At 52.6% G+C, this 23,665-nt stretch overlaps 1 protein-coding gene across 4 annotated transcripts in view; it reads left to right on the top strand.

Annotated features, from left to right (window-relative positions):
* LOC123753031 (uncharacterized) overlaps positions 1–23,665 on the top strand; it is a 215,552-nt gene that overhangs the window by 32,090 nt on the left and 159,797 nt on the right. For all 4 annotated transcript variants that reach the window (XM_069316537.1, XM_069316535.1, XM_069316536.1 and 1 more), the window contains 2 exons: positions 18,673–18,761; positions 18,993–19,086. In XM_069316537.1, coding sequence (XP_069172638.1) covers positions 18,673–18,761; positions 18,993–19,086 — 183 coding nt within the window. Of the gene's footprint in view, positions 1–18,672; positions 18,762–18,992; positions 19,087–23,665 lie in introns of those variants that run through there.

The raw sequence follows: 23,665 nt of genomic DNA, 5'->3' as shown, positions 1-23,665 counted from the left end.
TGCAAAACTATTTTCAATTAAAACTGTTTTCTTAGCTACAAAACAGCCCAACATGAAGGTTCTAGCACAATTAGAAACAAAGATACGAACTTTTTCTGGGGGAAGCCCCGTCGGCTCCCCGGAGCTATCCCAGGCTGATATGCTTTGTCAGACTTTGGCATCAGTCATGTGTATGGAGTTCTTAGGCCTACTGGGGACCACGGCCAGAACCGGGCCCCCCTCAGAGAGGCAAGGGGAGCAATGGCCTATAGAAGCCCCCGTGTGGTTGGAAGCATTCTATGTCTGCCATCGACCGGAACAGGCAACCAGAAAGGTAAACGCCTCAAAACAAACCCCTATTCTGGTTAAAATTGCTACCAAAAGCCGAACTAGTGGATAGAAGTCTCCGTGGCGTAGTGGTAAGACACTCGCCTGGCGTTCCGCGAGCGCTATGTCATGGGTTCGTATCCTGGCCGGGGAGGATTTACTGGGCGCAATTCCTTATCTGTAGCCTCTGTTTAACGCAACAGTAAAATGTGTACTTGGATGAAAAAACGATTCTTCGCGGCAGGGGATCGTATTCCAGGGACCATAGGATTAAGGACTTGCCCGAAATGCTATGCGTACTAGTGGCTGTACAAGAATGTAACAACTCTTGTATATATCTCAAAAAAAAAAAAACTCCCCAACCGAAAACAAGCAAACTAGTGTGACGTCACACACCGCCGCGCCACTGTCTGCGCAGCTCCCCCCTCCCCGGGAGGGGGAAGGGGGAGCCCCAGAACCCCCACGCCAGCTACCCACACCTCAGTTCTTGAGGCTGATGCTATAGGCGATGGTCGTGTGCTCTGGCTCCGGTGTCACTACTGCACTGTGCTTTGCGTGTGGTGTTGGTTTTGTGGGTGCGAGAGCCAGGAGTTACCTTCAGTACTCGGGCTGCATGCGCCTAGGGCTGCCTTCCCTAGGTGCCCTGTAAGTACTGCCCTTGGGGCTTGGGGCCACCTTCCACAGGCTCCTCGGGGTCTGCCTCTGCTGGTCCGTTTTACCTTTCGGTTTTTCGGCCGCCTGTTGGGCTCTTGGGTGTTCTGTTCTCCCTTGTTACCGGCAGGTAAGAGGCAGTTTGCACTGGTAGGGCGCAGGGTGCTGCTCGGCTTGTATTTCCTGACATCGCGGCCGGCTCTGTTCCTTGGGGTTCGCTGTCCTCTTGCGGGGTTTTGTTTTTCTTTTTGTTTTTGCCTGGTAGGGGGTTCTGTCATTTTATTCAGTTTGTTTTTGCCCTTCCACTGTTCTCCTCGGTGGCGCCCCCTGCTAGGTCCCCGTGAGTGTACACGTCCCTGGGGTTCAGCTATAGAAGTTTGCTTGGTAGTTTTGGGCACCGGTTTGCAGCACCCTGCCTGGGACTACCTGAGCGCGAGTCCTCTTAAAGTAAACGCTCAGGACCCTGGGAATCCCCTAGGGGGCGGGTGGGTTTGATGGATGTGACCCCGAAGTCCCCACTCACTGTGTGCGAGTTTGAGGGTTGCTCGGTCCCCTTGTCTCAGGGTGACCCTCATTGTTTTTGCCTCTGCCACGCTGCCTGTTGGGTCGGTGATACTTTCGACCCCGAGTCCTGTGAGTGTTGCTGCTTGCTTGTGACTCAATTTACCTAATCCTCTGATGATTCTACTCGGGTACAGGCAGCGCGCGCGTTGCCGTCTAGGTTTCGTCTGTTGCAACGCGCTCGGTTGGTTGCTCACCCGGATGCCCCGGGGCTGCCCGGCTTTGCTTTTCTAGACCCAGATTTGGGGGTGGGGGTCGCTTCGATCCTGGTTCAGTCCGCACCTCCTCGTCCTTCCCCTTCTGTTCGTTTGGGTCCCCCCCACCCGCTGCTTCCGGCCCCAAAGCGTCTGAGGGTTTCGGGGTCGGAGCAGGGATTACTTGATCTCGAGACTCGGGCAGCTTCGGGGGGTGCCCCTTCCGGGGGGGGGGGGGGCGGCAGAGGCATTCGAGTCTTGTCTCCCGGCCGAAGCTTCTGGGTCTGACCAGTGGGCCCCCCTTCCTCCAGCTTTTCCGGCTGCTCCGTCCTTGTCTTGTGGGGTCGGGGCTTGGGGAGAGGACTCGGCCTCGGGTCCTGTGGTGAAGGACTGGGGAGGGGCTGACTTGGGGGCCTTGGGCCCCGCTGGACCCCGCCTTGGTTTTTCTTTCCTCTGAGCGGGGCTTTTTGCTACAAGGAGTGGGGTTTTCTTACCCCCCTCTGCGTACGAGTTGGATTTGGTGTCGGCCCCTCCTCGGGTTCTGTTCAGTGTTCCCCCGGGTACGTCGATTCCGTCCTTCCGGAGGTTTTCGGCTTATCGCATCCAACCTGGTGTGGTGCGAACGGCCTTTGCAGCTTACCTCCTGCGTGACCCGGATTATGCCTCGGAAATGGATCCGTCTGCATTCAGGTTTGGGACTTCGTTACCTTTCTGGCTCCGTTACGAGGTTCCGGAGTCGTCCTGGCTAGCATACTGCCCCTTGTTTGTTCTGGATTCCTGGCATTCCTTCTGTCGTTCTCGCACGCTGGAGTGGCGAGAAGCTTCCACGGTGCTTCAGGTTTTCCTGGGGGGCGAGCTTGAGTACCTGAGTACCTTAGGGGCCTCGTAGCCTGGTGGATAGCGCGCAGGACTCGTAATTCTGTGGCGCGGGTTCGATTCCCGCACGAGGCAGAAACAAATGGGCAAAATTTCTTTCACCCTAAATGCCCCTGTTACCTAGCAGTAAATAGGTACCTGGGAGTTAGTCAGCTGTCACGGGCTGCTTCCTGGGGGTGGAGACCTGGTCGAGGACCGGGCCGCGGGGACATTAAAGCCCCGAAATCATCTCAAGATAACCTGAATGAGGGCTTGTTTGCCCCTGCCCTTCCCCGCAATGTGGGCGTTATTCAGCTCATGTGCAGGTTTCTTCCCTTTCGGCGGCACTCGTTGCGGAGGACTTGGGCACTCGGGCCTGTTGGCTTCGACCTTGCGGTTCTTTTCCCTCCTAGAGCTGTCTTCGGATTGGCTCGTGGAGGATGTGAGGACGCTTGGGTCCGTCCCGGGGTCTGGCACCTTGTCCTCGGCTGCGCGTTCGTCGGCTGCCTTGTAGAAGCTGTTCAAGCGGATTTTGCGGGATGTGGTTTCCCTGTTTTATGCTTCCCGTCTCGCGTGTCGGCAGGCGGTGCTGGGTTCCTCCGTGGAATCTGCCTGGGCTCTGGCTCTTAGGCGTTCTTCACCTTTTTGTCCTCTTCTGTTTGAGGAGTCGGCCGTGGCGCAGTTTATTCAGGCTGCATCGGCGACTTGTCGTCCGATGTTGGACTTGTTGGTTTTCCGGGGGTCCCGGGGTGGGTCTTCCCGGAAAGGTCGTGCCAGGGCTCGGGGTTCCTCTCGTCGTGGTAGGCCTCTGGTGTCAGGTTCGGGGTTGGCTCCTCCTGCGGACCCTCCCTCGTCTGGTCGGCGCGGTGTTCGCGCTGTGCGGGGTTCTGGGTCTCGTAAGGGTCGCCGGCCCTTTCGCGGTTTGCCCCCTTGACGGGGCGATGGGGGGGCGGCTTGCACTGTTCGCCCGCGCCTGGTCCCACGATTCGTGGGCCCTTCGGGTCGTGTCTCGCGGCCTGCGGTGGCGTTGGGTGGCCCCTCCTCTCTTTGGGGGGTTGGGGCTGGCAGGGCAGGTTTCTTCCTCTGCGCTCTGTCGAGTCGTCTTGGAGTGGGTACGCTTGGGCGTCGTCGAAACGACGTCGTCCCTCAGATGGGTTTCCCGTCTGTTTCCGATTCCGAAACGGGACTGCATGGACCTGCGGTTCATTCTGGACTTGTCCCGTCTGAACCCCTGGGTTCATTGCCCCTCCTTTCGGATGACTACGCTGTCTCAGGTTCGGCTCCTCTTGGAGCCGGGAGCTTGGATGGTGTCCCTGGACCTCCGGGATGCTTATTGGCATGTCCCGATTCATCCACGGTTCGGGGACTGGCTCGGTTTTGTTGTGGGGCGTCTGAGTTACCGCTTTCGTTGTCTCCCTTTCGGGTTGAACCTGGCACCTCGCGTGTTCACGTGCCTTACACGGGTTGTGGTGGCTCGTTTGCGTCTCCTAGGTGTTCGGGTGTTGGCCTACCTCGACGACTGGCTGGTTTGGGCTCCCAGCCAGTCAGCTTGCTTGCTAGCCTGGGATTTGGTTCTTTCCCAGCTCGCCGAGTTCGGGTTCTTGGTGAAGTGGAGGAAGTCCCATCTGGTTCCCTCTCAGGTTCGGACTTGGCTGGGTCTCGTTTGGGACTCTCGAACCGCCTCCTTATCTCTCCCTCCGGAGTCTCTCCTGCGGCTGCGGTCCCGCCTTCGTCTGTTTTTGGAGGGCCCTCGGGTCACCTGGCAGTTGCTCGAGGGGCTGTGCGGGAGCCTGAACTTCGCGATGGTGGTCTACCCGCAGGGTTGGGTTTGCTTCGACGGCTGTTCTGGTTCCTTCGACCCCCGGGGGCCTTGTGTCGGTTGCTACGTCACAGGCTTCCTCTTCGGGTTTTTCGGGGTTCAGTGCCTTGGCGCCTAGCCGAGCCCTCGCTCAATCTGTACACGGATGCGTCGTCTCTCGGCTGGGGTTTTGTGACCAGTGCTCACTAGGCCGGCCAGGGGCGTTGGGATCCGTCCTTCCGTCAAGCTTACAGCACGGTGCAGGAGTTCGCGGCAGTGTGGTTTGCTCTGGGGAGGATACGTGTGGCCCGCGGATCGACAATTCGGCTCCATTCGAACTGCTCTCCGGTGGTTCATTGCCTGAACCGCGGGGGTTCGATGCGGTCCTTGTCTCTTTGGGGTTGGTCGCTTCGGGTGACTCGTCTGCTGAGTTCCCGGGGTTTGGCTCTCCTGGCGGTTCACGTACGGGGCGTGTCCAACGTCTTGGTCGACGCCCTGTCTCGCTTCGTTCCCCTCTCCACGGAGTGGACGGTCGACGACGAGTCCGTCCATTGGCTTTGCCAGACGTTCGGGCGCCCTGAGGTGGACCTCTTCGCGTCGGCCTGGTCGCGGCGTCTTCCCATTTATGCGGCGCCCTTCCCTGATTGCGAGGCCGTCGGGGTCAATGCCTTTCGGCTAGACTGGTCGAGGTGGGGGTTCCTGTACCTCTTTCCCCCGGTTCTGCTGTTGCTCCAGGTCCTGACTCGCTTAGAGACTTACCAGGGGAGAGTTGTCCTTCTGGCCCCTTGGTGGCCGGCCCAGCCTTGGTTTCAGGCGCTGGTTGCTCGGTGTCCGAACCCGAGGGTTTTCCTGCGGCTCCGCCTCTTTCAGCAGATCGGGCCGGTACGTCACGTGGCTGGTTCGATCTTCTCCTCGAGTCTTCGCATATGGTTTTTTTGACTCGAGTCCATCATCATCTCTAAGGTGATCAGGTGGCCTCCTTGTTGGTGTCCCACCTGAGGGCTTCTTCTCGGCGGCAGTATGAAGTTTCCTGGCGGTCCTTCCGTTTCTTTTTGCGTCTTCGTCGTGTTAGTTCCTTGTCTGTTCGGGTGGTCTTGTCCTTCCTCTCGTGGTTGTTTCAGGACCGTCATCTTATGCCTAACCCTGTCACTTCGTATCGTGCGGAGCCGCTTCAGCTTGCTTTCTGTATCGATGTTACGTTTGTGCCGTTTCGCAAGCTGTCTCGTGCATTGTTTCACCTCCGACCTGCTCATGCGTCGCCTGAGCTGTCCTGGTCTTTGGACAGAGTGCTCGCTTTCCTTTCGTCTCCTCGTTTCGTTGTGGCCCCTTCGGTCAAGGATTGTTTTTCCAAGGCACTTTTCTTGTTGGCTTTGGCCTCTGGGGGTCGGGTAGGGGAGCTTCATGCTCTCCTCCGGCGCAGGGGTTTCTGCTCTTTTGGTCGTGGTGATTGTTTTGTTCGTTTGCAGCCGTCTCCTTCTTTTCTGGCGAAGAATGAGACTGCTGCGTTCCAGAGGGGTTAATGGGTGGTTGATGCTTGGTTGGTCAGGCTGGGGGTGCATCATGTTTTGTGTCCGGTTGCGGCGCTTCGCCGTTATTTGCGCGCCACAGCTTCTGTGTCCAGGGACGCGCTGTGGGTTGATCCGGTTTCCCTTCTTCCCTGTTCGTGGGTTTGGGTCTCCCAGGTCGTCCGCAGGGTTATTAAGTCCAGCCAGCCTGCGGTCTATCCCCGTGCCCATGACGTTCATACGTTCGCGGCTCTTGCTGCCGTCTTTGGGAATATGTCTTGGTCTGATATTCGGGCGCGGGGATTTTGGTGGTCGAACAGGGTCCTGGCTGCTCGTTACCTTGTGAATGTCCCAGGGCCCCGTCGGGCGTGTGTTGCTTTGGGTCGGCGGTTAAAGCCAGTTGTCTCGGCTTCGAGTTGAGGAGTGAGCGACGACCGCCTCCCAAGTAAGTCCCTCTTTTTTCCGTCTGTGGGTAGTTAGCTCCGGGGAGCCGACGGGGCTCCTCCCAGAAAACCAGCGTTGAATGTAATGAAACGCCATTTTCTGGGCGAGTCCCGGAGGCTCCCCGGCATCCCTCCCTCCCTCCGGTCGGCGTTTTTTCGCGTTTTTGACATCCAGCCTCAAGAACTGAGGTGTGGGTAGCCGGCGTGGGGGGTTTGGGGCTCCCCCTTCCCCCTCCCGGGGAGAGGGGGAGCTGCGCAGACAGCGGCGCGGTGGTGTGTGACGTCACACTAGTTTGCTTGTTTTCGGTTGGGGAGTTCTATCCACTAGTTCCGCTTTTGGTAGCAATTTTAACCAGAATAGGGGTTTGTTTTGAGGCGCTTAACTTTGTAGTTGCCTGTTCCGGTCGATGGCAGACATAGAATGCTTCCAACCACACGGGGGCTTCTATAGGCCATTGCTTCCCTTGCCTCTCTGAGAGGGCCCGGTTCTGGCCGTGGTCCCCGGTAGGCCTAAGAACTCCATACACATGACTGATGCCAAAGTCTGACATTAGCATATCAGCCTGGGATAGCTCCGGGGAGCCTCCGGGACTCACCCAGAAAATGGCATTTCATTACATTCAACACTGGTTTTTTTGTTGAACGTGTAAGAATTTTTATTTTATTTTTTCACATTGTTGACCTCGCTGTATGGATATCATGCATTACCGAGGGCTAGAATTTTACTTATTGTCACGTGGGGGGTGGTGGGCCGGGGCTCTGCTAACACTTAGCTGCTAGGGGTTCAAAAAGCCCAAATACTCAGCCCCTCCGACTCCCTGGATGCACTGGAGTCTCCTTGGTCACACAAGAGAGGACCAACAATACCCACCTCCGCAGGTCTTTGCTTCCACCACAAAAGGGGGTGCCACTGATTCACCCTGGAAGCCCTTCAGTCAAACACGGGGAAACTGCTGTTAACAGTTCCGGCCTAGACCTGTGGAGGAGTGAAGGAAGACTCAGGCTTACCTCATAACAATAACCTCCCTGAGTCCTGCCTGCCAGACAAAAAGGTTGCAGGAACTCCTTTCCCGCCTGTCTTCTCTATCTTCTTCTTAGCAAGGTCGCCAGCTGGGTTATTATATCTGCACCCCAGCAATGTAGTTCAGTGGGTGTATTATATACTGTTTGTAGCCAGAAGATTGCTACTCCCACAGATCTGCTACTAGACTGTTGGCCCAGGGTACTCTCCCAGGAAGTCTGTTTGGCTTTACCTCTCTATAGCCACCACGTTAATAGTTGCCTCCATTCAGGCACTGATACTGATCAGATGGCTAAGGGTACACTTTTATGTAAGTCTGTGCTGTCTTTACCACTCTCCAGGCAATAAGAACTGCTATAGAGAACGTAGTGTTCCCTAGGTGGTACTATGATAACCTTCGTGTATGCTCATAGAGAAATATCATAAATGGAGGCACACTTAAACACAGTGATAAAATGTGCGAATTTACTGATTCAAATTACATGAACACACACAATCACAAGTAATACATGAATATGGAAATATGGATACTAAGTCTGGAGATCGTCAGCCTCTTCTTCCACGACCTCCAACACTCCTTCAACTGGGCAGAAAGACAGGAGTCTCACACTCTCACAGGAGGGCCTCTTCACCACGTCGGCGCCTCTTCTTCACTGTCCTGCCATCCATACACACTGTCCCCTCTGACAGTCCTGGACACAAGCTGCCTTGCAGCCTATTCTACTACTAAAGTATTAAAGTTCTGTTGCCACATACATAAGCAAATATTGTGGCCTAACTAGCCTACTCACACAAGGGGTAATGGGAGGGAAAATAATCTACCTTACATTCCTGGCTCACGACGCCTGTCCCTCGATGGTGTGAGGTTCCCACGCTTCCTTGGGTCGATCCTTGACGATCCAGGACGTTCCACAGGTCCTCAGGGGTCGTGGAGCCTTCGCGTCGTCGCTGTTCCAATCCCCGAGATTCAGCTGCCCCAATCCTGGTTCATCGATGGGCGCTGAGCTAATCACTATTTTTCCCACACTCGCCCCTTCCACAAGGCGTTGCTCCTTGTCCTAGGCACGGTGTCGTCCCTCCAAGACCCTCGGTGGATGTGACCCGGTCACAGCTAGGCTTGCCCGCCACACCTTTTCTGACCCTCAACGTCCAACGTCGCCGCCCTGCGTCGTCGTCGAATATTTTCCAAGTTTGGCCCTCTTTCGCTCAATAAACTTGGTTCCTTTTGCTTCCCAGAAGCGCGGGGTCTCCAATATATCCGATGGGCTGCAATAGCCAGCACCAATCCACTAAGAAAGGCTTGTAGAGCCTCTAATCCTGGAGAGCAGACCGAGGTGCGTCCTGTCGCTTCCAAGGTCGGGTCACTTCTGACGTTGGCGCCGCCCAGGGCACTCGGTGACGTCATGGCGGGCCCTGATTTGTCGCCTGCAACCTAAGTCCGCCAATCCGTGATCGGCTAATGTCCCTTCCAAAAGGTCATATCTGCATTAGGGGATACTCTTTCATTTTATAACAGGGCGCCAATTTCCCTTTATTTACAACTTATAATGTAACTTCATTCCTTTAACTGGCAGCCGGTCTGGTCGCCACATATGTCAATAGACTCCCTGAACCTCAGAGAATCAGTAGGGAGAGCTGATATGACTCTTAAAGCAGGCAAACGAAAGAGATAGGAGAGGGCACCGTAGCAATATGTAAGTTACATCATGTACTCCAACATCCTACCAAATTCCAAGTACAGTACAACCTCGATTCAACGTACCCTGATTCAAGGAATCTCCGGCTAGTTCGCACACTTTTCAGGCCGAATTTACTCACCCGGTTCGACGAACAATGGTTCGCCGAAGCGAGGGATGTTCGGATTTACTTACAATGTCCAGACAGAGTTCACAGACTGGTGGAAAACAGTCCCATTCTATCACAGATTACAATGAATAATTCTTTCATATGACAAGTTGGATCACACAAGTGGACCACACAAGTGGACCACACAAGTGGACCACACAAGTGGACCACACAAGTGGACCACACAAGTGGACCACACATGTGGACCACACATGTGGACCACAAGTGGTCCACAAGCTTACGATTTTGGGACAGAGTTCACAGAGTGGTGGAAAACTTTCTCATTCTATCACAGATTACAATTAATAATTCCTTCATAAGCAGTTGGATCACACAAGTGAACCATATGAACCAAACACCAGCCAAAATGGTCCACACACACCAGCCAGTGATCCACACAAGTGAACAACTGAGTTTCCATGATTTTCGTTCACTGATTTGGGGCACACGTATCTTTGTACATTAATTTAAAGGCTGAAGCGTGATTACCTAGCTACATGTGGTAAAATCTCCTTATAGACATTTTCTGTGATGAAACAAGATGAGTGAGGGTGGACAGATAAGAAAATACTATACTGTAAACCTCACTTTACAGTGAGGTTTCACTCACTTTCGTCTGTGTCGTCATAGTTCAGGGACCCATGACTTTTGAAAGTTTCATATTAATAAATAATTTCTAAAACCAGTGTTTAATAGCTTTTTATTATCCTAATTAAACTAAACTAAATAAAACCGAAAATATACTGTAATATGATAGACATCTGCTCTTTGAGAAATTACTGTATGTTAGTGGAACAACTCCAGCGTGAGTGGACGGGTCTAATCCCTGTACACACAGCACCATGCGTGTTTCATCCCTCACTCCCTCACTCCCTCCCTCCCTCCCTCCCTCCCTCCCTCCCTCCCTCCCTCCCTCCCTCCCTCCCACTCTCCATCCCTCCCTTCTTCCCTCCCTCTCTCCAGCCCTCCCTCCCTCTCTCCAGCCCTCCCTCCCTCTCTCCATCCCTCCCTCCCTCTCTCCATCCCTCCCTCCCTCTCTCCATCCCTCTCTCCCTCCCTCCCTCTCTCCCTCCCTCTCTCCCTCCCTCTCTCCATCCCTCTCTCCATCCCTCCCTCCATCCCTCCCTCCATCCCTCCCTCCATCCCTCCCTCCCCCTCTCCATCCCTCCCTCCCTCTCTCCCTCTCTCCCTCTCTCCCTCCCTCCCTCCCTCCCTCCCTCCCTCCCTCTCTCCATCCCTCCCTCCCTCTCTCCATCCCTCCCTCCCTCGCTCTCTCCATCCCTCCCTCTCCATCCCCTTCCCTCCCTCTTTCTAGCCCTCCCTCCCTCACCCCCCCCTCCCTCCCTCCCTCCCTCCCTCTCCCCCCCCCCTCCCTCCCTCCCTCTCCCCCCCTTCCTCCCTCCCTCTCCCCCCCTCCCTCCCTCCCTCCCTCCCTCCCTCTCCCCCCTTCCTCCCTCCCTCCCTCTCCCCCTTCCTCCCTCCCTCCCTCCCTCTCCCTCCCTCCCTCCCTCCCTCCCTCCCTCCCTCCCCCCCCATCCAGAATTGAAGAAACAAATCAAGGTAAAAGAAAGTTAACTGGGTCAGAGTTAGGGTCATCACCGAGTCAGTCCCTTCACCACCACCGACACACCTCCCCCACCCCTACAGCCCATACACACACACACACACACACACACACCCTCAAATCATCCATCCTTCCATCCCTCCCTCCATCCTTCCATCAATCCATCTCCATCCTCTCCTTCCCTGCCTCCCTCCCAAGCTCTGCCTGCCTCCCTCTGTGCCAGTCTCCCTCCGTGCCTGCCTCCCTCCCTGCCTCTCCCTCACAAGCTCTGCCTGCCCGCCTCCCTTCCTGCCTACTTCCTCCCAATCTCTGCCTCTCTCCCAAGCTCTGCCTGCCTCCCTCCCTCCCTCCCTCCCTCCCTCCCTCCCTCCCTCCCTCCCTCCCTCCCTCCCTCCCTCCCTCCCTCCCTCCCTTCCTCCCTGCCTGCCTGCCTGCCTGCCTGCCTGCCTGCCTGCCTGCCTCCCTCCCTCCCTCCCTCCCTCCCTCCCTGCCTGCCTGCCTGCCTGCCTCCCTGCCTGCCTGCCTGCCTGCCTCCCTGCCTGCCTGCCTGCCTGCCTGCCTGCCTGCCTCCCTGCCTGCCTGCCTGCCTGCCTCCCTCCCTCCCTCCCTCCCTCCCTCCCTCCCTCCCTCGCTGCCTGCCTCCCTCGCTGCCTGCCTCCCTCGCTGCCTGCCTCCCTCGCTGCCTGCCTCCCTCCCTCCCTGCCTCCCCTCCCTCCCTGCCTCCCTCCCTCCCCTCCCTCCCTGCCTCCCCTCCCTCCCTGCCTCCCCTCCCTCCCTGCCTCCCCTCCCTCCCGACCTAACGTTTAAGGAGCATAACCAAGCAAATATTGCAACAGCCAGAAAAATGATAGGATGGATTACGAGAACTTTCAAATCCAGGGATCCCATCACAATGGTTGTACTCTTCAAGTCACTTGTGTTGTCCCGTCTTGAGTACTGCTCAGTACTCACTTCCCCCTTCAGAGCAGGAGAGATTGCTGAAATAGAGGGAATACAGAGAACATATACGGCACGCATAGATGCAATAAATCACCTAAATTATTGGGATCGTCTCAAAGCCCTCCAAATGTACTCACTAGAAAGAAGACGAGAGAGATATCAAATAATATACACCTGGAAGATACTGGAGGGCCAAGTACCTAATCTACACAGTAAAATAACAACGTACTGGAGTAAACGATATGGAAGAAAATGTAGAATAGAACCAGTGAAGAGCAGAGGTGCCATAGGCACAATCAGAGAACACTGTATAAACATCAGAGGTCCGCGGTTGTTCAACGTCCTCCCAGCAAGCATAAGAAATATTGCCGGAACAACCGTGGACATTTTCAAGAGGAAACTAGATTTATTCCTCCAAGGAGTGCCGGACCAACCGGGCTGTGGTGGGTATGTGGGCCTGCGGGCCGCTCCAAGCAACAGCCTGGTGGACCAAACTCTCACAAGTCAAGCCTGGCCTCGGGCCGGGCTTGGGGAGTAGAAGAACTCCCAGAACCCCATCAACCAGGTAACCTCCCTCCCTCCCTGCCTGCCTCCCTCCCTCCCTCCCTCCCTCCCTCCCTCCCTCCCTCCCTCCCTCTCTGCCTGCCTGCCTGCCTGCCTGCCTGCCTGCCTGCCTCCCTGCCTGCCTCCCTGCCTCCCTCCCTGCCTCCCTCCCTCCCTCCCTGCCTGCCTCCCTCCCTCCCTCCCTGCCTGCCTCCCTCCCTCCCTCCCTCCCTCCCCTCCCTCCCTCCCTCCCTCCCCTCCCTCCCTCCCTCCCTCCCTCCCTCCCTCCCCTCCCTCCCTCCCTCCCCTCCCTCCCTCCCTCCCTCCCTCCCTCCCTCCCTCCCTCCCTCCCTGCCTGCCTCCCTCCCTGCCTGCCTCCCTCCCTGCCTGCCTCCCTCCCTCCCTCCCTGCCTGCCTCTCTCCCTGCCTGCCTCCCTCCCTCCCTGCCTGCCTCCCTCCCTCCCTCCCTCCCTCCCTCCCTCCCTCCCTCCCTCCCTCCCTCCCTCCCTCCCTGCCTGCCTGCCTGCCTGCCTGCCTGCCTGCCTGCCTGCCTCCCTGCCTCCCTGCCTGCCTGCCTCCCTGTCTGCCTCCCTGTCTGCCTCCCTCCCTCCCTCCCTCCCTGCCTGCCTGCCTGCCTGCCTGCCTGCCTCCCTCCCTCCCTCCCTCCCTCCCTCCCTCCCTCCCTCCCTGCCTGCCTGCCTGCCTGCCTGCCTGCCTGCCTCCCTGCCTGCCTCCCTGCCTTCCTCCCTCCCTCCCTCCCTCCCTCCCTCCCTGCCTGCCTGCCTGCCTGCCTGCCTGCCTGCCTGCCTGCCTGCCTGCCTGCCTTCCTCCCTCCCTCCCTCCCTCCCTCCCTCCCTGCCTGCCTGCCTGCCTGCCTGCCTGCCTGCCTTCCTTCCTCCCTCCCTCCCTCCCTCCCTGCCTGCCTGCCTGCCTGCCTGCCTGCCTGCCTGCCTGCCTGCCTCCCTCCCTCCCTCCCTCCCTCCCTCCCTCCCTCCCTCCCTCCCTCCCTCCCTGCCTCCCTGCCTGCCTGCCTGCCTGCCTGCCCATCCACCCACAAGTCAGCCATCACTAACACAACAAGTGCATTTGGAGCCAACATGGTGCACGGATGTTCCTTGATTGTGCTGATATGTCCAACAAAGTTGCGGAATGAGCACTCCAGCCTCTTGACAAATCAAAACATAGAGTTAAAATTAAAGTTGCAGTAATTTTAGTGTACAATAGTTTTCATAAACTTTATTGTAGTACTCAACATACAACAGAACTACTCAACACAGTGTTAATGGCATAATACACTACAGTATGTATTTACTGTACAGCATTCACAACTCCATGAGACTTCCAAGATGGACTTAACTCCAACAATAAGGTAAATAACAAATGTAACAATATTTGTTAGTAGAGTAATAATATATAGGTACAGTATATAATATGATAATGCATTTTTATTGTCTACAAGAAAAATAAAGACACTGATGCAAACGCCTCCTGAAGGTCACCTCTTGCAACGAATCCAACGCTCCAACGAACTGGGGTCGGTCCCATATAGTACGTTGAATCGAGGTTGTACTGTAAATCTGAGGTGGTCGGGTTGGGAGCTGTGATGATTTGGCACCCTAATGTTCTTCCTTTGGGGGGTTCGGGGCTAACAGGGCAGGTTTCTTCTCCTGCGCTTCGTCAAGTCGTCTTGGAGTGTGTGCGCTTGGGTGTGGTCAAAACGACTACGTCCCTCAGGTGGGTTTCCCGTCTGTTTCCAGTGCCGAAACGGGACTGTGCGGATCTGAGGTTCATTCTGGACTTGTCCCATCTGAACCCCTGGATTCCTTGCCTCTCCTTTCGGATGACTACTCTGTCTCAGGTCTGGCTTCTGTTGTAGCCGGGGGCCTGGATGTTGTCACTGGACCTCAAGGACGCCTATCGGCACGTTTCTATTCATCTAGGGTTCAGGGACTGGTTAGGCTTCGTGGTGGGGCGTCACGCTTACCGTTTTCGATGCCTACCTTTTGGCTTGAATCTGGCACCTTGCGTTTTCACGCGTCTGACCCGGGTTGTGGTGACCCGTCTGCGTCTTCTAGGGATTCGGGTTTTGGCCTACCTCGACGACTGGCTTGTGTGGGCTCCCAGTCGGTCAGCCTGTCTGCTTGCCAGGGATATGGTTCTTTCCCAGCTCACCAGGTTCGAGTTCCTGGTGAACTGGAGGAAGTCCCATCTGGTTCCGTCCCAGGTTCGGACCTGGCTGGACCTTGTTTGGGATTCTCGGACCGCTTCCTTGTCTCTCCCTCCAGAGGCATTGCGGCGGCTGCGGGACCGCCGTCGGCTGTTTCTGAGGGGGTCCAGGGTCACTCGGTGGTTGCTCGAGCGGTTGTGCGGGAGTTTGAACATCTCCGTGCTAGTCTATCCGTCTGGTCGGGTTTGGCTTCAGTGTCTGTTTTGGTTCCTTCGGGGACGTCCTTTCCGCCTCTCTCGCGATCGTTGGGTTCGTCCTCTGGGGGTCTTGTGTTGTTGCGGCGTCACCGGCTTCCTCTTCGGGGTTTTCGGGGTTCGGTGCCTTGGCGTCTTCCCGAGCCCTCGCTCGATATGTTCACAGACACTTCGTCTCTCGGCTGGGGCTTTGTGACCAGTGCTCACCAGGCAGGCCAGGGACGGTGGGGTCCGTCCTTCCGTCAGGCTCACAAAAGGGTTCAGGAGTTCGTGGCAGTCTGGTTCGCGCTTCGGAGGATTTGGGTCGCTCGGGGATCGACCATTCGCCTCCATTCGGACTGTTCTCCAGTGGTTCATTGCCTGAACTGCAGGGGTTCTCTTTGGTCCTTGGCTCTTTGGGGTTGGTCCCTTCGAGTGGTTCGTCTGCTGGATTCTCAGGGTTTGGCTCTCCGTGCGGTTCATGTCCGGGGAGTGTCCAACGTTCTGGCGGACGGTCTGTCTCGCTTCCATTCCCTGTCCACGGAGTGGACGGTTGATGACGACTCGTTTCGTTGGATCTGCCAGACGTACAGTCTCCCAGATGTGGACCTCTTCGCGTCGGCATGGTCTCCGCGTCTCCCAATCTATGTGACGCCCTTCCCCCGACTGCGAAGCGTTTGCAATGGATGCCTTTCGACAGGACTGGTCGAGGTGAGGTTACCTGTACCTCTTCCCCCCGGTCCAGCTGTTGCTTCAGGTTCTAGTTCAGTTGGAGACATTCCTAGGGAGAGTAGTCCTTGTGGCCCCTTAGTGGCCGGCCCTGCCTTGGTTTCCGGTGCTATTGTGCTATTGGCTCAGTGCCCGAACCCGGGATGTTTCCCGCGGCTCCGCCTCTTTCAGCAGGTCGGTCCAATCCGGTACGAGGCTGGTTCGACCTTCTCCTCTGCTCTTCAAGTCTGGTCTTTTTGGCGCGGGTGTATCACCAATTCTATGGTGATCAGGTGCCTTCGGTGATGGTGTCCCACCTGAGAGCTTCGTCTCGGCGACAGTATGAAGTTTCCTGGCGTTCTTTTCGCCATTTTCTGGCTCTTCGTAGGTTGTCTTTTCTTTCGGATAGGGTTGAGTTTGGATAGGGTTGTCTTGTCCTTTCTTTCTTTCTTGGCTTTTTCAGGACCATCATTTGATGCCTAATACTGTCATGCAGCGCTGGCGGAGCCGCTCAAGCTAGCTTTCGGGGTGGACATTACATCCGCCCCGTTTCGTAAGCTTTCCCGTGCTATGTTTCACCTCCGGCCTGCTCATGCACCTCCTGAGCCGTCCTGGTCCTTGGACAGGGTGCTCTCCTATCTTTCCTCTCCTTGGATAGTGGTGGCCCCTTCGGTACCGCATTGTTTTTCCAAGGCATTGTTTTTTGTTGGCATTGGCCTCTGGGGGCCGGGTAGGGGAGCTTCATGCTCTTCTCTGGTGCAGGGGTGTCTGCTCTTTTGGTCCTGCTCTCTGCTCAGTTTTTGTTGTAGTTTCTTACCATGTGGGGTTTATTTTGTTACGCCTACCTTTCTGGGTGCCTAACCCCAGTCGATGGCAGATAAAGAAAACCCCCAACTATAATGGGGTTTTCCAGGGCCATTGCTCCCTGAAACCTCTCTGAAGGGGCAATGTTCTGGCGCTGGTCCCTGGTAGGTCTGAACTTCATAGCTAATGTCCCGGTCTAACATAACATATATTAGCCCGATAAGCTCCAGGGAGCCTCCGGGGCTCACCCAGAAAATGGCGTTTCATTACATTCAACGCTGGTTTTTTGTTTTTTGAAGTAATTATTATATATGTCGCTATGGGTCCCAAGAAAGTCAGTGGTAAAGTTCAATCTAAGAAAATAGTTGAGTAGAGGCACAAAAGGATGTCCCTTCCTCATTAAGAAAATGTGTGTAGTATGGGAAGAACTGCAAAGTTTTGTTGAAAAAACTCGCACAGATAAAGCTGTAGCAGGCCATTGCATTGACCTTTAAATGACAATGTGATGTCTTACTGCAGAGAAGTGTTAAAATGTAGGGAAAACAAGTGTCATTAGAAAAAGTCCTAGTAAGACAAGCAAGCAGTGAGCCACAACCAGGTCCTAGTGGTACTCCTGCAAAACATAGGAGAGAGTACCCCAGAGCAGTTATCACTGCCTGATGTTATTATGGAAGGGGACTCCCCTTCCAAACAGTAACACCTCTCCTCCTCTCCCCTCCTCGCCATCTTCCATACACTAACAAGAGTCCTCAATAAAGGTAAGATAAATATATGTACTGTAGTTGGAGAATTTTTTTTATTCAGTATAAAATATATTTTTAAGTTAATATTTTTGTGGTGTTTGGAAACAATTCAATTACCATTATTTCTTATGGGAAAATTCGTTTTGACTTATGATGTTTTGACTTACGACCCGTCGCTGGGGACGGATTACAATCGTAAGTTGAGGCCCCACTGTATGGCGCACTTAGAAACGATGAAACATCTAAATTATTTGGACCATCTCTAAGCTCTTAAAATGTACTTTTTGGAAAGGAAATGAGAGAGGTATCAAATAATATATACAGGGAAGATACTTGAAGGCCAGGTCCCAAATTTTCTCAGTGGAATAACTACAAATTGAAATAAAAGATGTGGAAGGAATTCCAGAATAGAATCAGTGACGTGTAGAGGTGCCATAGGCACAATGAGACAACACTGAACATCAAAGGTCCACAGCTGTTCAACACCCTCCCAGCAAGCATTACAAATATTGTTGGAACATAAGTGAATGTATTCAAGAGACACATAGATAAGTTCTTACAAGAAGTGCCGGACCAACCAGGCTGTAGTGGATATGTGGGCCTGCGGGCTGCTCCATGCAACAGCCTGTTGGACCAAGTTATCACAAGTCGAGCCTGGCCTTAGGCAGGGCTCGGGGAGTAGGAAAACTCCCAGAACCCTCTCCAGGTATGCTCCAGGTAGTATATTTGGAGGTCATCTGCTCATCTCGTGTGCTCAATGTTATGTTTTGATTTCTTACAACACCCACCAGAACTGCTTATTGGTTCTTTATGGTGCATAAAAATGTTGATGAATATATATATGATGTGTGCATGTTGTATAATAATAGAAAAACTGTATTGACAAAGGTCTGCACAAGTTAAAATTGTTCTTTTGCCTGTAAAAATTTTACTTATGGCAGTAAAACTAATGCTAAATTTTGTTTGACATCGTCAGCATGGGTACAAACTCTAGTTTTAGCATGTATTTTTACAAGGCTAATTTACCTAACTCATTCATATCTTTAGCATGTTTAACCTCTCTTATAACAATCTAGTGATCCTATGTCTATTATAATAACCAATAATTGTTCCATAAATCAACAACCCAGATTTCACAACCCTGTTCCACAACCTTGTCAACAACCCTGTTTCACAACCAGTAATTACCCAGGTCTGTTCTAAATATAAATGTTCAAGACATGTATCCATGTCTTGTGTTGTTTTGTCTTGATATATTTAACATTTTGTGTTCTATTTTATCCTGATATATTTAATACCTTATTAATATCTCTCTTGTTATTCCCTTTCATCCATTTATTGTTTTCTTCAGTTGTCACCCCTTACTCTTCACCTTTTCAGAGCATGGGTATTGAATTTTCTTGATCTCTTCATAGGGGAGGTTTCCAATTCCTGGTATTAACTTTATAATCCTTCTATGCACACGCACACATATCAGTGAACTGATGCCCATTCTATAATATGGCGCTCTAAACTGAAATACATAACGTAAATGAGGTAATAGAACGCAGAAGAATATCATTAAACACCTTATTTCAAATGCTGCTAGAAATATATCCCAGTATCCTATTTGCCTTATCTCGTTCATTTATACATAGGTTTTGTTGGCTTAAGATCCCCTATCTTGTACTTTAGGTACAAAATTGTACAATTAGGTACTTGGTAGTTAGAAAACTATTGTACTTGCCTGTTGTGGGTTGTCTCATTGGGGAGGGGTCAAATGTAATTGAAAATATTTCATTGTAATTTGCAGAAGCCAGTGGATATGTACATTCTGAGGCCGGAGAGGGAGAAATCGATGATAATGATAAGTCCCTGAAGAGCACACCAGACAGTGAAGGGGTAGGTAGATGCAAGGAGACAGCAAATATTGCCATAAATGCAGTAGTTGTTTTACAGAATGCTCCATTAGCGATTTTTACAGTTATTAATATTTTCCTCAATAGTCATGTCACTCCCAATATGTTATCCTAATGAACTGAATTATTTTTAATTTGAGCATATATTTTGATGAAATGATGAAGGGCACCTATATTAGTGAATTTTACAATATTATACTGTATTTTCTCTAAGGGTGGCAACTGCAGCTCATCCATGTGTCAGGATATCCTGGAGGCCACCTGGGGTAAAGATGAGGAAACCAGGATCAAATCTCCCACACTTATGGGTAATTAGTTGTTCAATAAATCACGTTATTTTGGTTTTACTATTGGTTTCTGGGAGGACGTCTGATGTAGCTTTCCAGTACAGTAATTACCTAAGTGTAGTTACAGGATGAGAGCTACGCTCGTGATGTCCTGTCTTCCCAGCACTCTTTGTCATATAATGCTTTGAAATTACTGATGGTTTTGGCCTCCACCACCTTCCCACTTAACTTGTTCCAACCGTCTACCACGCTGTTTACAAAAGTGAATTTTCGTATATTTCTCCGGCAGCATTGTTTCGTTAGTTTAAATCTATGACCTCTTGTTCTGGAAGTTCTGGGTCTCAGGAATTCTTCCCTATCAATTTTATCGATTCCTGTTACTATTTTGAACGTAGTGATCATATCGCCTCTTTTTCTTCTATCATCTAGTTTTTTCATATTTAATGCCTCTAACCTCTCCTCGTAGCTCTTGTCTTTCAGTTCTGGCAGCCACTTAGTGGCATGTTGTTGCACCTTTTCCAGTTTGTTGATGTGCTTCTTAAGATATGGGCACCATACAACCGCTGCATATTCCAGCTTTGGTCTAATAAAAGTCGTGAACAATTTCTTTAGTATTTCTCCATCCATGTATTTAAAAGCAATTCTGAGGTTAGAAAGTGTAGCATAGGCTCCTCGCACAATGTTCTTAATGTAGTCCTCAGATGACAGTTTTCTATCTAGAACCACCCCTAGATCCCTTTCTTTATCAGAATTCTTTAAAGATTTCTCACATAATTTATACATTTTGTGGGGTCTATGTTCTCCCATTCCACATTCCATAACATGGCATTTATTCACATTAAATTCCATTTGCCAAGTGTTGCTCTATATACTTATTTTGTCCAGGTCTTCTTGAAGGGCATGACAATCATCTAGGTTTCTTATCTTCCCTATTATCTTAGCATCATCAGCAAACATGTACATGTAATTCTGTATTCCCACTGGTAGATCGTTTATGAAGACAATGAACATTACCGGTGCAAGAACTGAACCCTGTGGTACTCCACTTGTGACATTCCTCCAATCCGATACCTTGCCTCTGATTACGGCCCTCATTTTTCTGTCAGTTAGGAAATTTTTCATCCATGTTAGTAGCTTACCTGTCACTCCTCAAATATGTTCCAGTTTCCAGAAGAACCTCTTATGGGGAACTCTGTCGAAAGCCATTTTTAGGTCCAGATAGGACCTAAAAATGACCTAAATGGTTGACCTTTAGGTCAACCCAACCATTTCTTTGCAGTAATATCTCTGTTGCTCGATCTTAGAAACTGAGTAAATTCGATACACAGGATCTTCCAGATCGAAAACCATACTGTCTTTCTGATATTATATAATTTCTCTCCAGGTGTTCTACTCATTTAGTTTTAATTATTTTTTCCAATATTTTTACTATTACACTTGTCAATGATACAGGTCTATAATTAAGGGGTCTTTCCTGCTTCCACTTTTCTAGATTGGAACTATGTTAGTCTTTTTCCACACTTCAGCTACAACTCCTGTACACAGGGATGCCTGAAAAATCAGTTGAAGTGGAATGTTGAGCTCAGGTGCACATTCTTTCAGAACCCATGGTGAAACTCCATCTGGACCAACTGCTTTGTTCTTACTGAGCTCCTTGAGCATTTTTTCCACTTTGTCTCTAGACACCTCTATGTGCTCTATGTTGTTCTCTGGAATTCTTATTGTGTTTGGTTCCCTAAAGATTTCATTTTGTACAAACACACTTTGGAACTTTTCGTTTAGTGTTTCACACATTTCCTTTTCATTTTCCATGAATGTATTTCCCATTTTCAACCTCTGAATATTATCCTTTACCTGCAATTTGCTGTTTCTGTGGGGAGCCCCTACGGCTCCCTGGAGCTTATCGGGCTAATGTGTGTTATGTTAGACCGGGACATTAGCTAAGGAGTTCAGACCTACCAGGGACCAGCGCCAGAACCTGGCCCCTTCAGAGAGGTTTCAGGGAGCAATGGCCCTGGAAAACCCCATATGGTTGGGGGTTTTCCTTATCTGCCATCGACCGGGGTTAGGCACCCAGAAAGGTAGGCGTAACAAAACAAACCCCACATGGTAAGAAACTACAACAAAAACCGAACAGAGAGGTAGAAAACTCCCTACAATCCCAAGGAAACAAGCAAACAAGCAAACATCACACTTTACTGCCGCGCCGATCGTCCGCGCAGCCCTCCCCACCCCGGGAGGGGGAGGGGGGAGCCCCGGACCTACCGCGCCGGCTGCCAAGCTCCAGTTCGTTCGCTAATGTCAACCGGGATTGACGCTTCTCTGGCCTCAGTTTCCTAGGCGGTGTTTGCCTTGTGTGGCGTTCACTGCCGTGTGTTGTGGTGTGCGGTGGCCAGGAGTACTTCATCAGTGCCGGGGCTGCATGTGCTTAGTGGCTGACTTCCCTAAGTGCCCTGTGAGTACTGCCCTTGCGTTACAGGGTTATCTTCCCTGGGGCGTTCGGGAACCATTCCCGTAGAGGTTCTTGCTGCTCGGCATTTGCCTCGCCCTTGGGGCCAGCTGGGGCTTGGGGCCCTTGTTTGGCCCTGGGTAGGGATTGGTATTGAGCTGGTTAGGGCGTCAAGGTGTTGCGCAGCCTGCCACCTAAGCGGCGGCCGGTTTCTGTTGCCTCTGGAGACGGTGTACTTTTGCGGGGTTTTTCTTTTGTTTTTCATTTTCTTGCCTGGTGGGGGTCTGCCTAAGGTGGTTATAGTTCCACTGGTAGTGTTTGGCGGCCCTCTGCTAGGCCCCCGTGCTTGTACACGTCTCGGGGGGTTTTCAGTGCTATAATCTACCCTCTTGTTATGTTTGGGTTTCTTAACCGGTTAGCAACACCTTGCCCGGGCTTCCCGTAGTTGTTACCCTACGGGCCCTGGAAACCCCTGTCTGGGCTCGGGGGACCATTGAATGTGTCTTCCGGGTTCCAACCCGTCTTGTACGGGATCGTTGGTTGCTGTTCCCTTGTCTCCGGGTGACAGTCGCCATTTTTACCTCTGTCTTGCTGCCTGTTGGGTCACTGACACCTTGACCCGGAGTCTTGCGAGTGATTCTCTGCTTGTTCTCCAGTACTCTCCTGATGTTATTACTGTTCAGAGTACAGGCGGCATCCGTGTTGCAAGCTAGGTTAGGTTGTTGCAACATGCTAGGTTGGTTTCCCACTCGAATGCCCCGTGGCCGCCCCGTTTGGTTAGGTGCTGCTCGCCCCTTTCTCTCCATGTTCCCGGCTCCGGACCGTCTGCGTGTTCTGGGTCGGGGCGGGGTTCAGTTGCGGCAGAGACTCGGGCGGTTTTCGGGGGATGCCCCGTTCGGGTTGGGGACGGAGGTTTGAGCCTGTGCCTCCTGCCAAGGCTTCTGGGTCTTACCAGCGGCCCTTTCTTGTTGCCTTTCCCATGGGCTCTTGCTTTTCTTTACGGGCGGAGGGCTTGGAGGCCGGCTCTGCCCCGGGGCCTCTGTTGTTGGTTCCCGGGGCTGTGGGGGATGCCTACTAGCAGTTCTGGGGCGGTTTTGCCCCTTCAGGGGTTTTTTCTGCTGTTGGGCGTCGTTTTTCGCTCTTCCAGTCTGCTAGCTTCCCACATTTGCTGGCGTGTTTTTGTGTATTAAGCGTCAGTCACAGCCCCTGCTGGCGGCCATTTTCGTCTGCCGGTTTCCCGGCGTGGCCACCAGGGCGGCGTTGCGGTTTGTTTACATGCGTCTGGGTGTGCGAGCGAGCGTCTCTGGTGAGTTTTCAAAAATTTTGCAGGGTTTTTGTTCTCCTGTTGTCGTTTCTTTGTTTTCTGGTGTTTTCTTGCCGTTGCCTGTTCCTCTGGGAACGTTTGGGTGTTGATTTTGGGTCTGAGCCTCTGGGTTTAGGCTCAGTGCCCCTGGCTGGTATGCTTGCTCCCACACCTTGCCCCTCGGTTTTCGGTCTGTTGGGACCGTTTTCCCAGGGCGTTCTGCTGGGGTCTGTGCTTTGCCTTTTAGTGGTGTTCTCCGCCGGCAAATGTGGTGGTTTGGGCTCCCCCTGGTTCGATTCTGGGTTCCTTTGGGTTCCTTGGTTTCGTTCTGGAGGTTTCTTCCTCTTGGGGCCCCCTTTTGTGGGTTCAGGGGACTTTGTTTCCTCGAGTGACCCGGTTCTGCCTTTTGGGGTTCCGGGGTCTTCCTGGCTTGCAGACTGAGCTTTTTGGGTCTTGGCACATGTTGTGGTTGTGCTGGGACTTTGTGGTTTTGCTGTCGAGGTGGGCCTTTTGATGCAGTTTTGTGCCTTCTTTGCCTGGCCGGCGTAGTGCTCTTTGCCACTAGTCGGCGGCTTGTGCTTTTCCAATATATGTCCTCACCTAGTTGTGCTTGTGGGGGTTGAGCTCTGGCTCCTTGGTCCTGCCTCTCAACCGTCCGTCAACAGGTGTATCGGTTCCTGTGCCTCTTGGGCTCTGTCATGTCTACATGTGACATTGTATGGGGGTCAGCCTCGTTACTTGTGTGAGGAGTCGCCACATTACTTCTTAGTGCTTTCCCGTTCCCATTCTGACACTTAAAAAAAAAAAAAAAAAAAAAAAAAAAAAAAAAAAAAAAAACTCTATCTGTG

This window comes from Procambarus clarkii, chromosome 84 (assembly GCF_040958095.1).
Source record: "Procambarus clarkii isolate CNS0578487 chromosome 84, FALCON_Pclarkii_2.0, whole genome shotgun sequence".
Classification (NCBI taxonomy): Eukaryota; Metazoa; Arthropoda; class Malacostraca; order Decapoda; family Cambaridae; genus Procambarus; species Procambarus clarkii.
The sequence above is the reverse complement of the archived record's forward strand: the minus strand, read 5'-3'. Positions and strand labels throughout refer to the sequence as shown.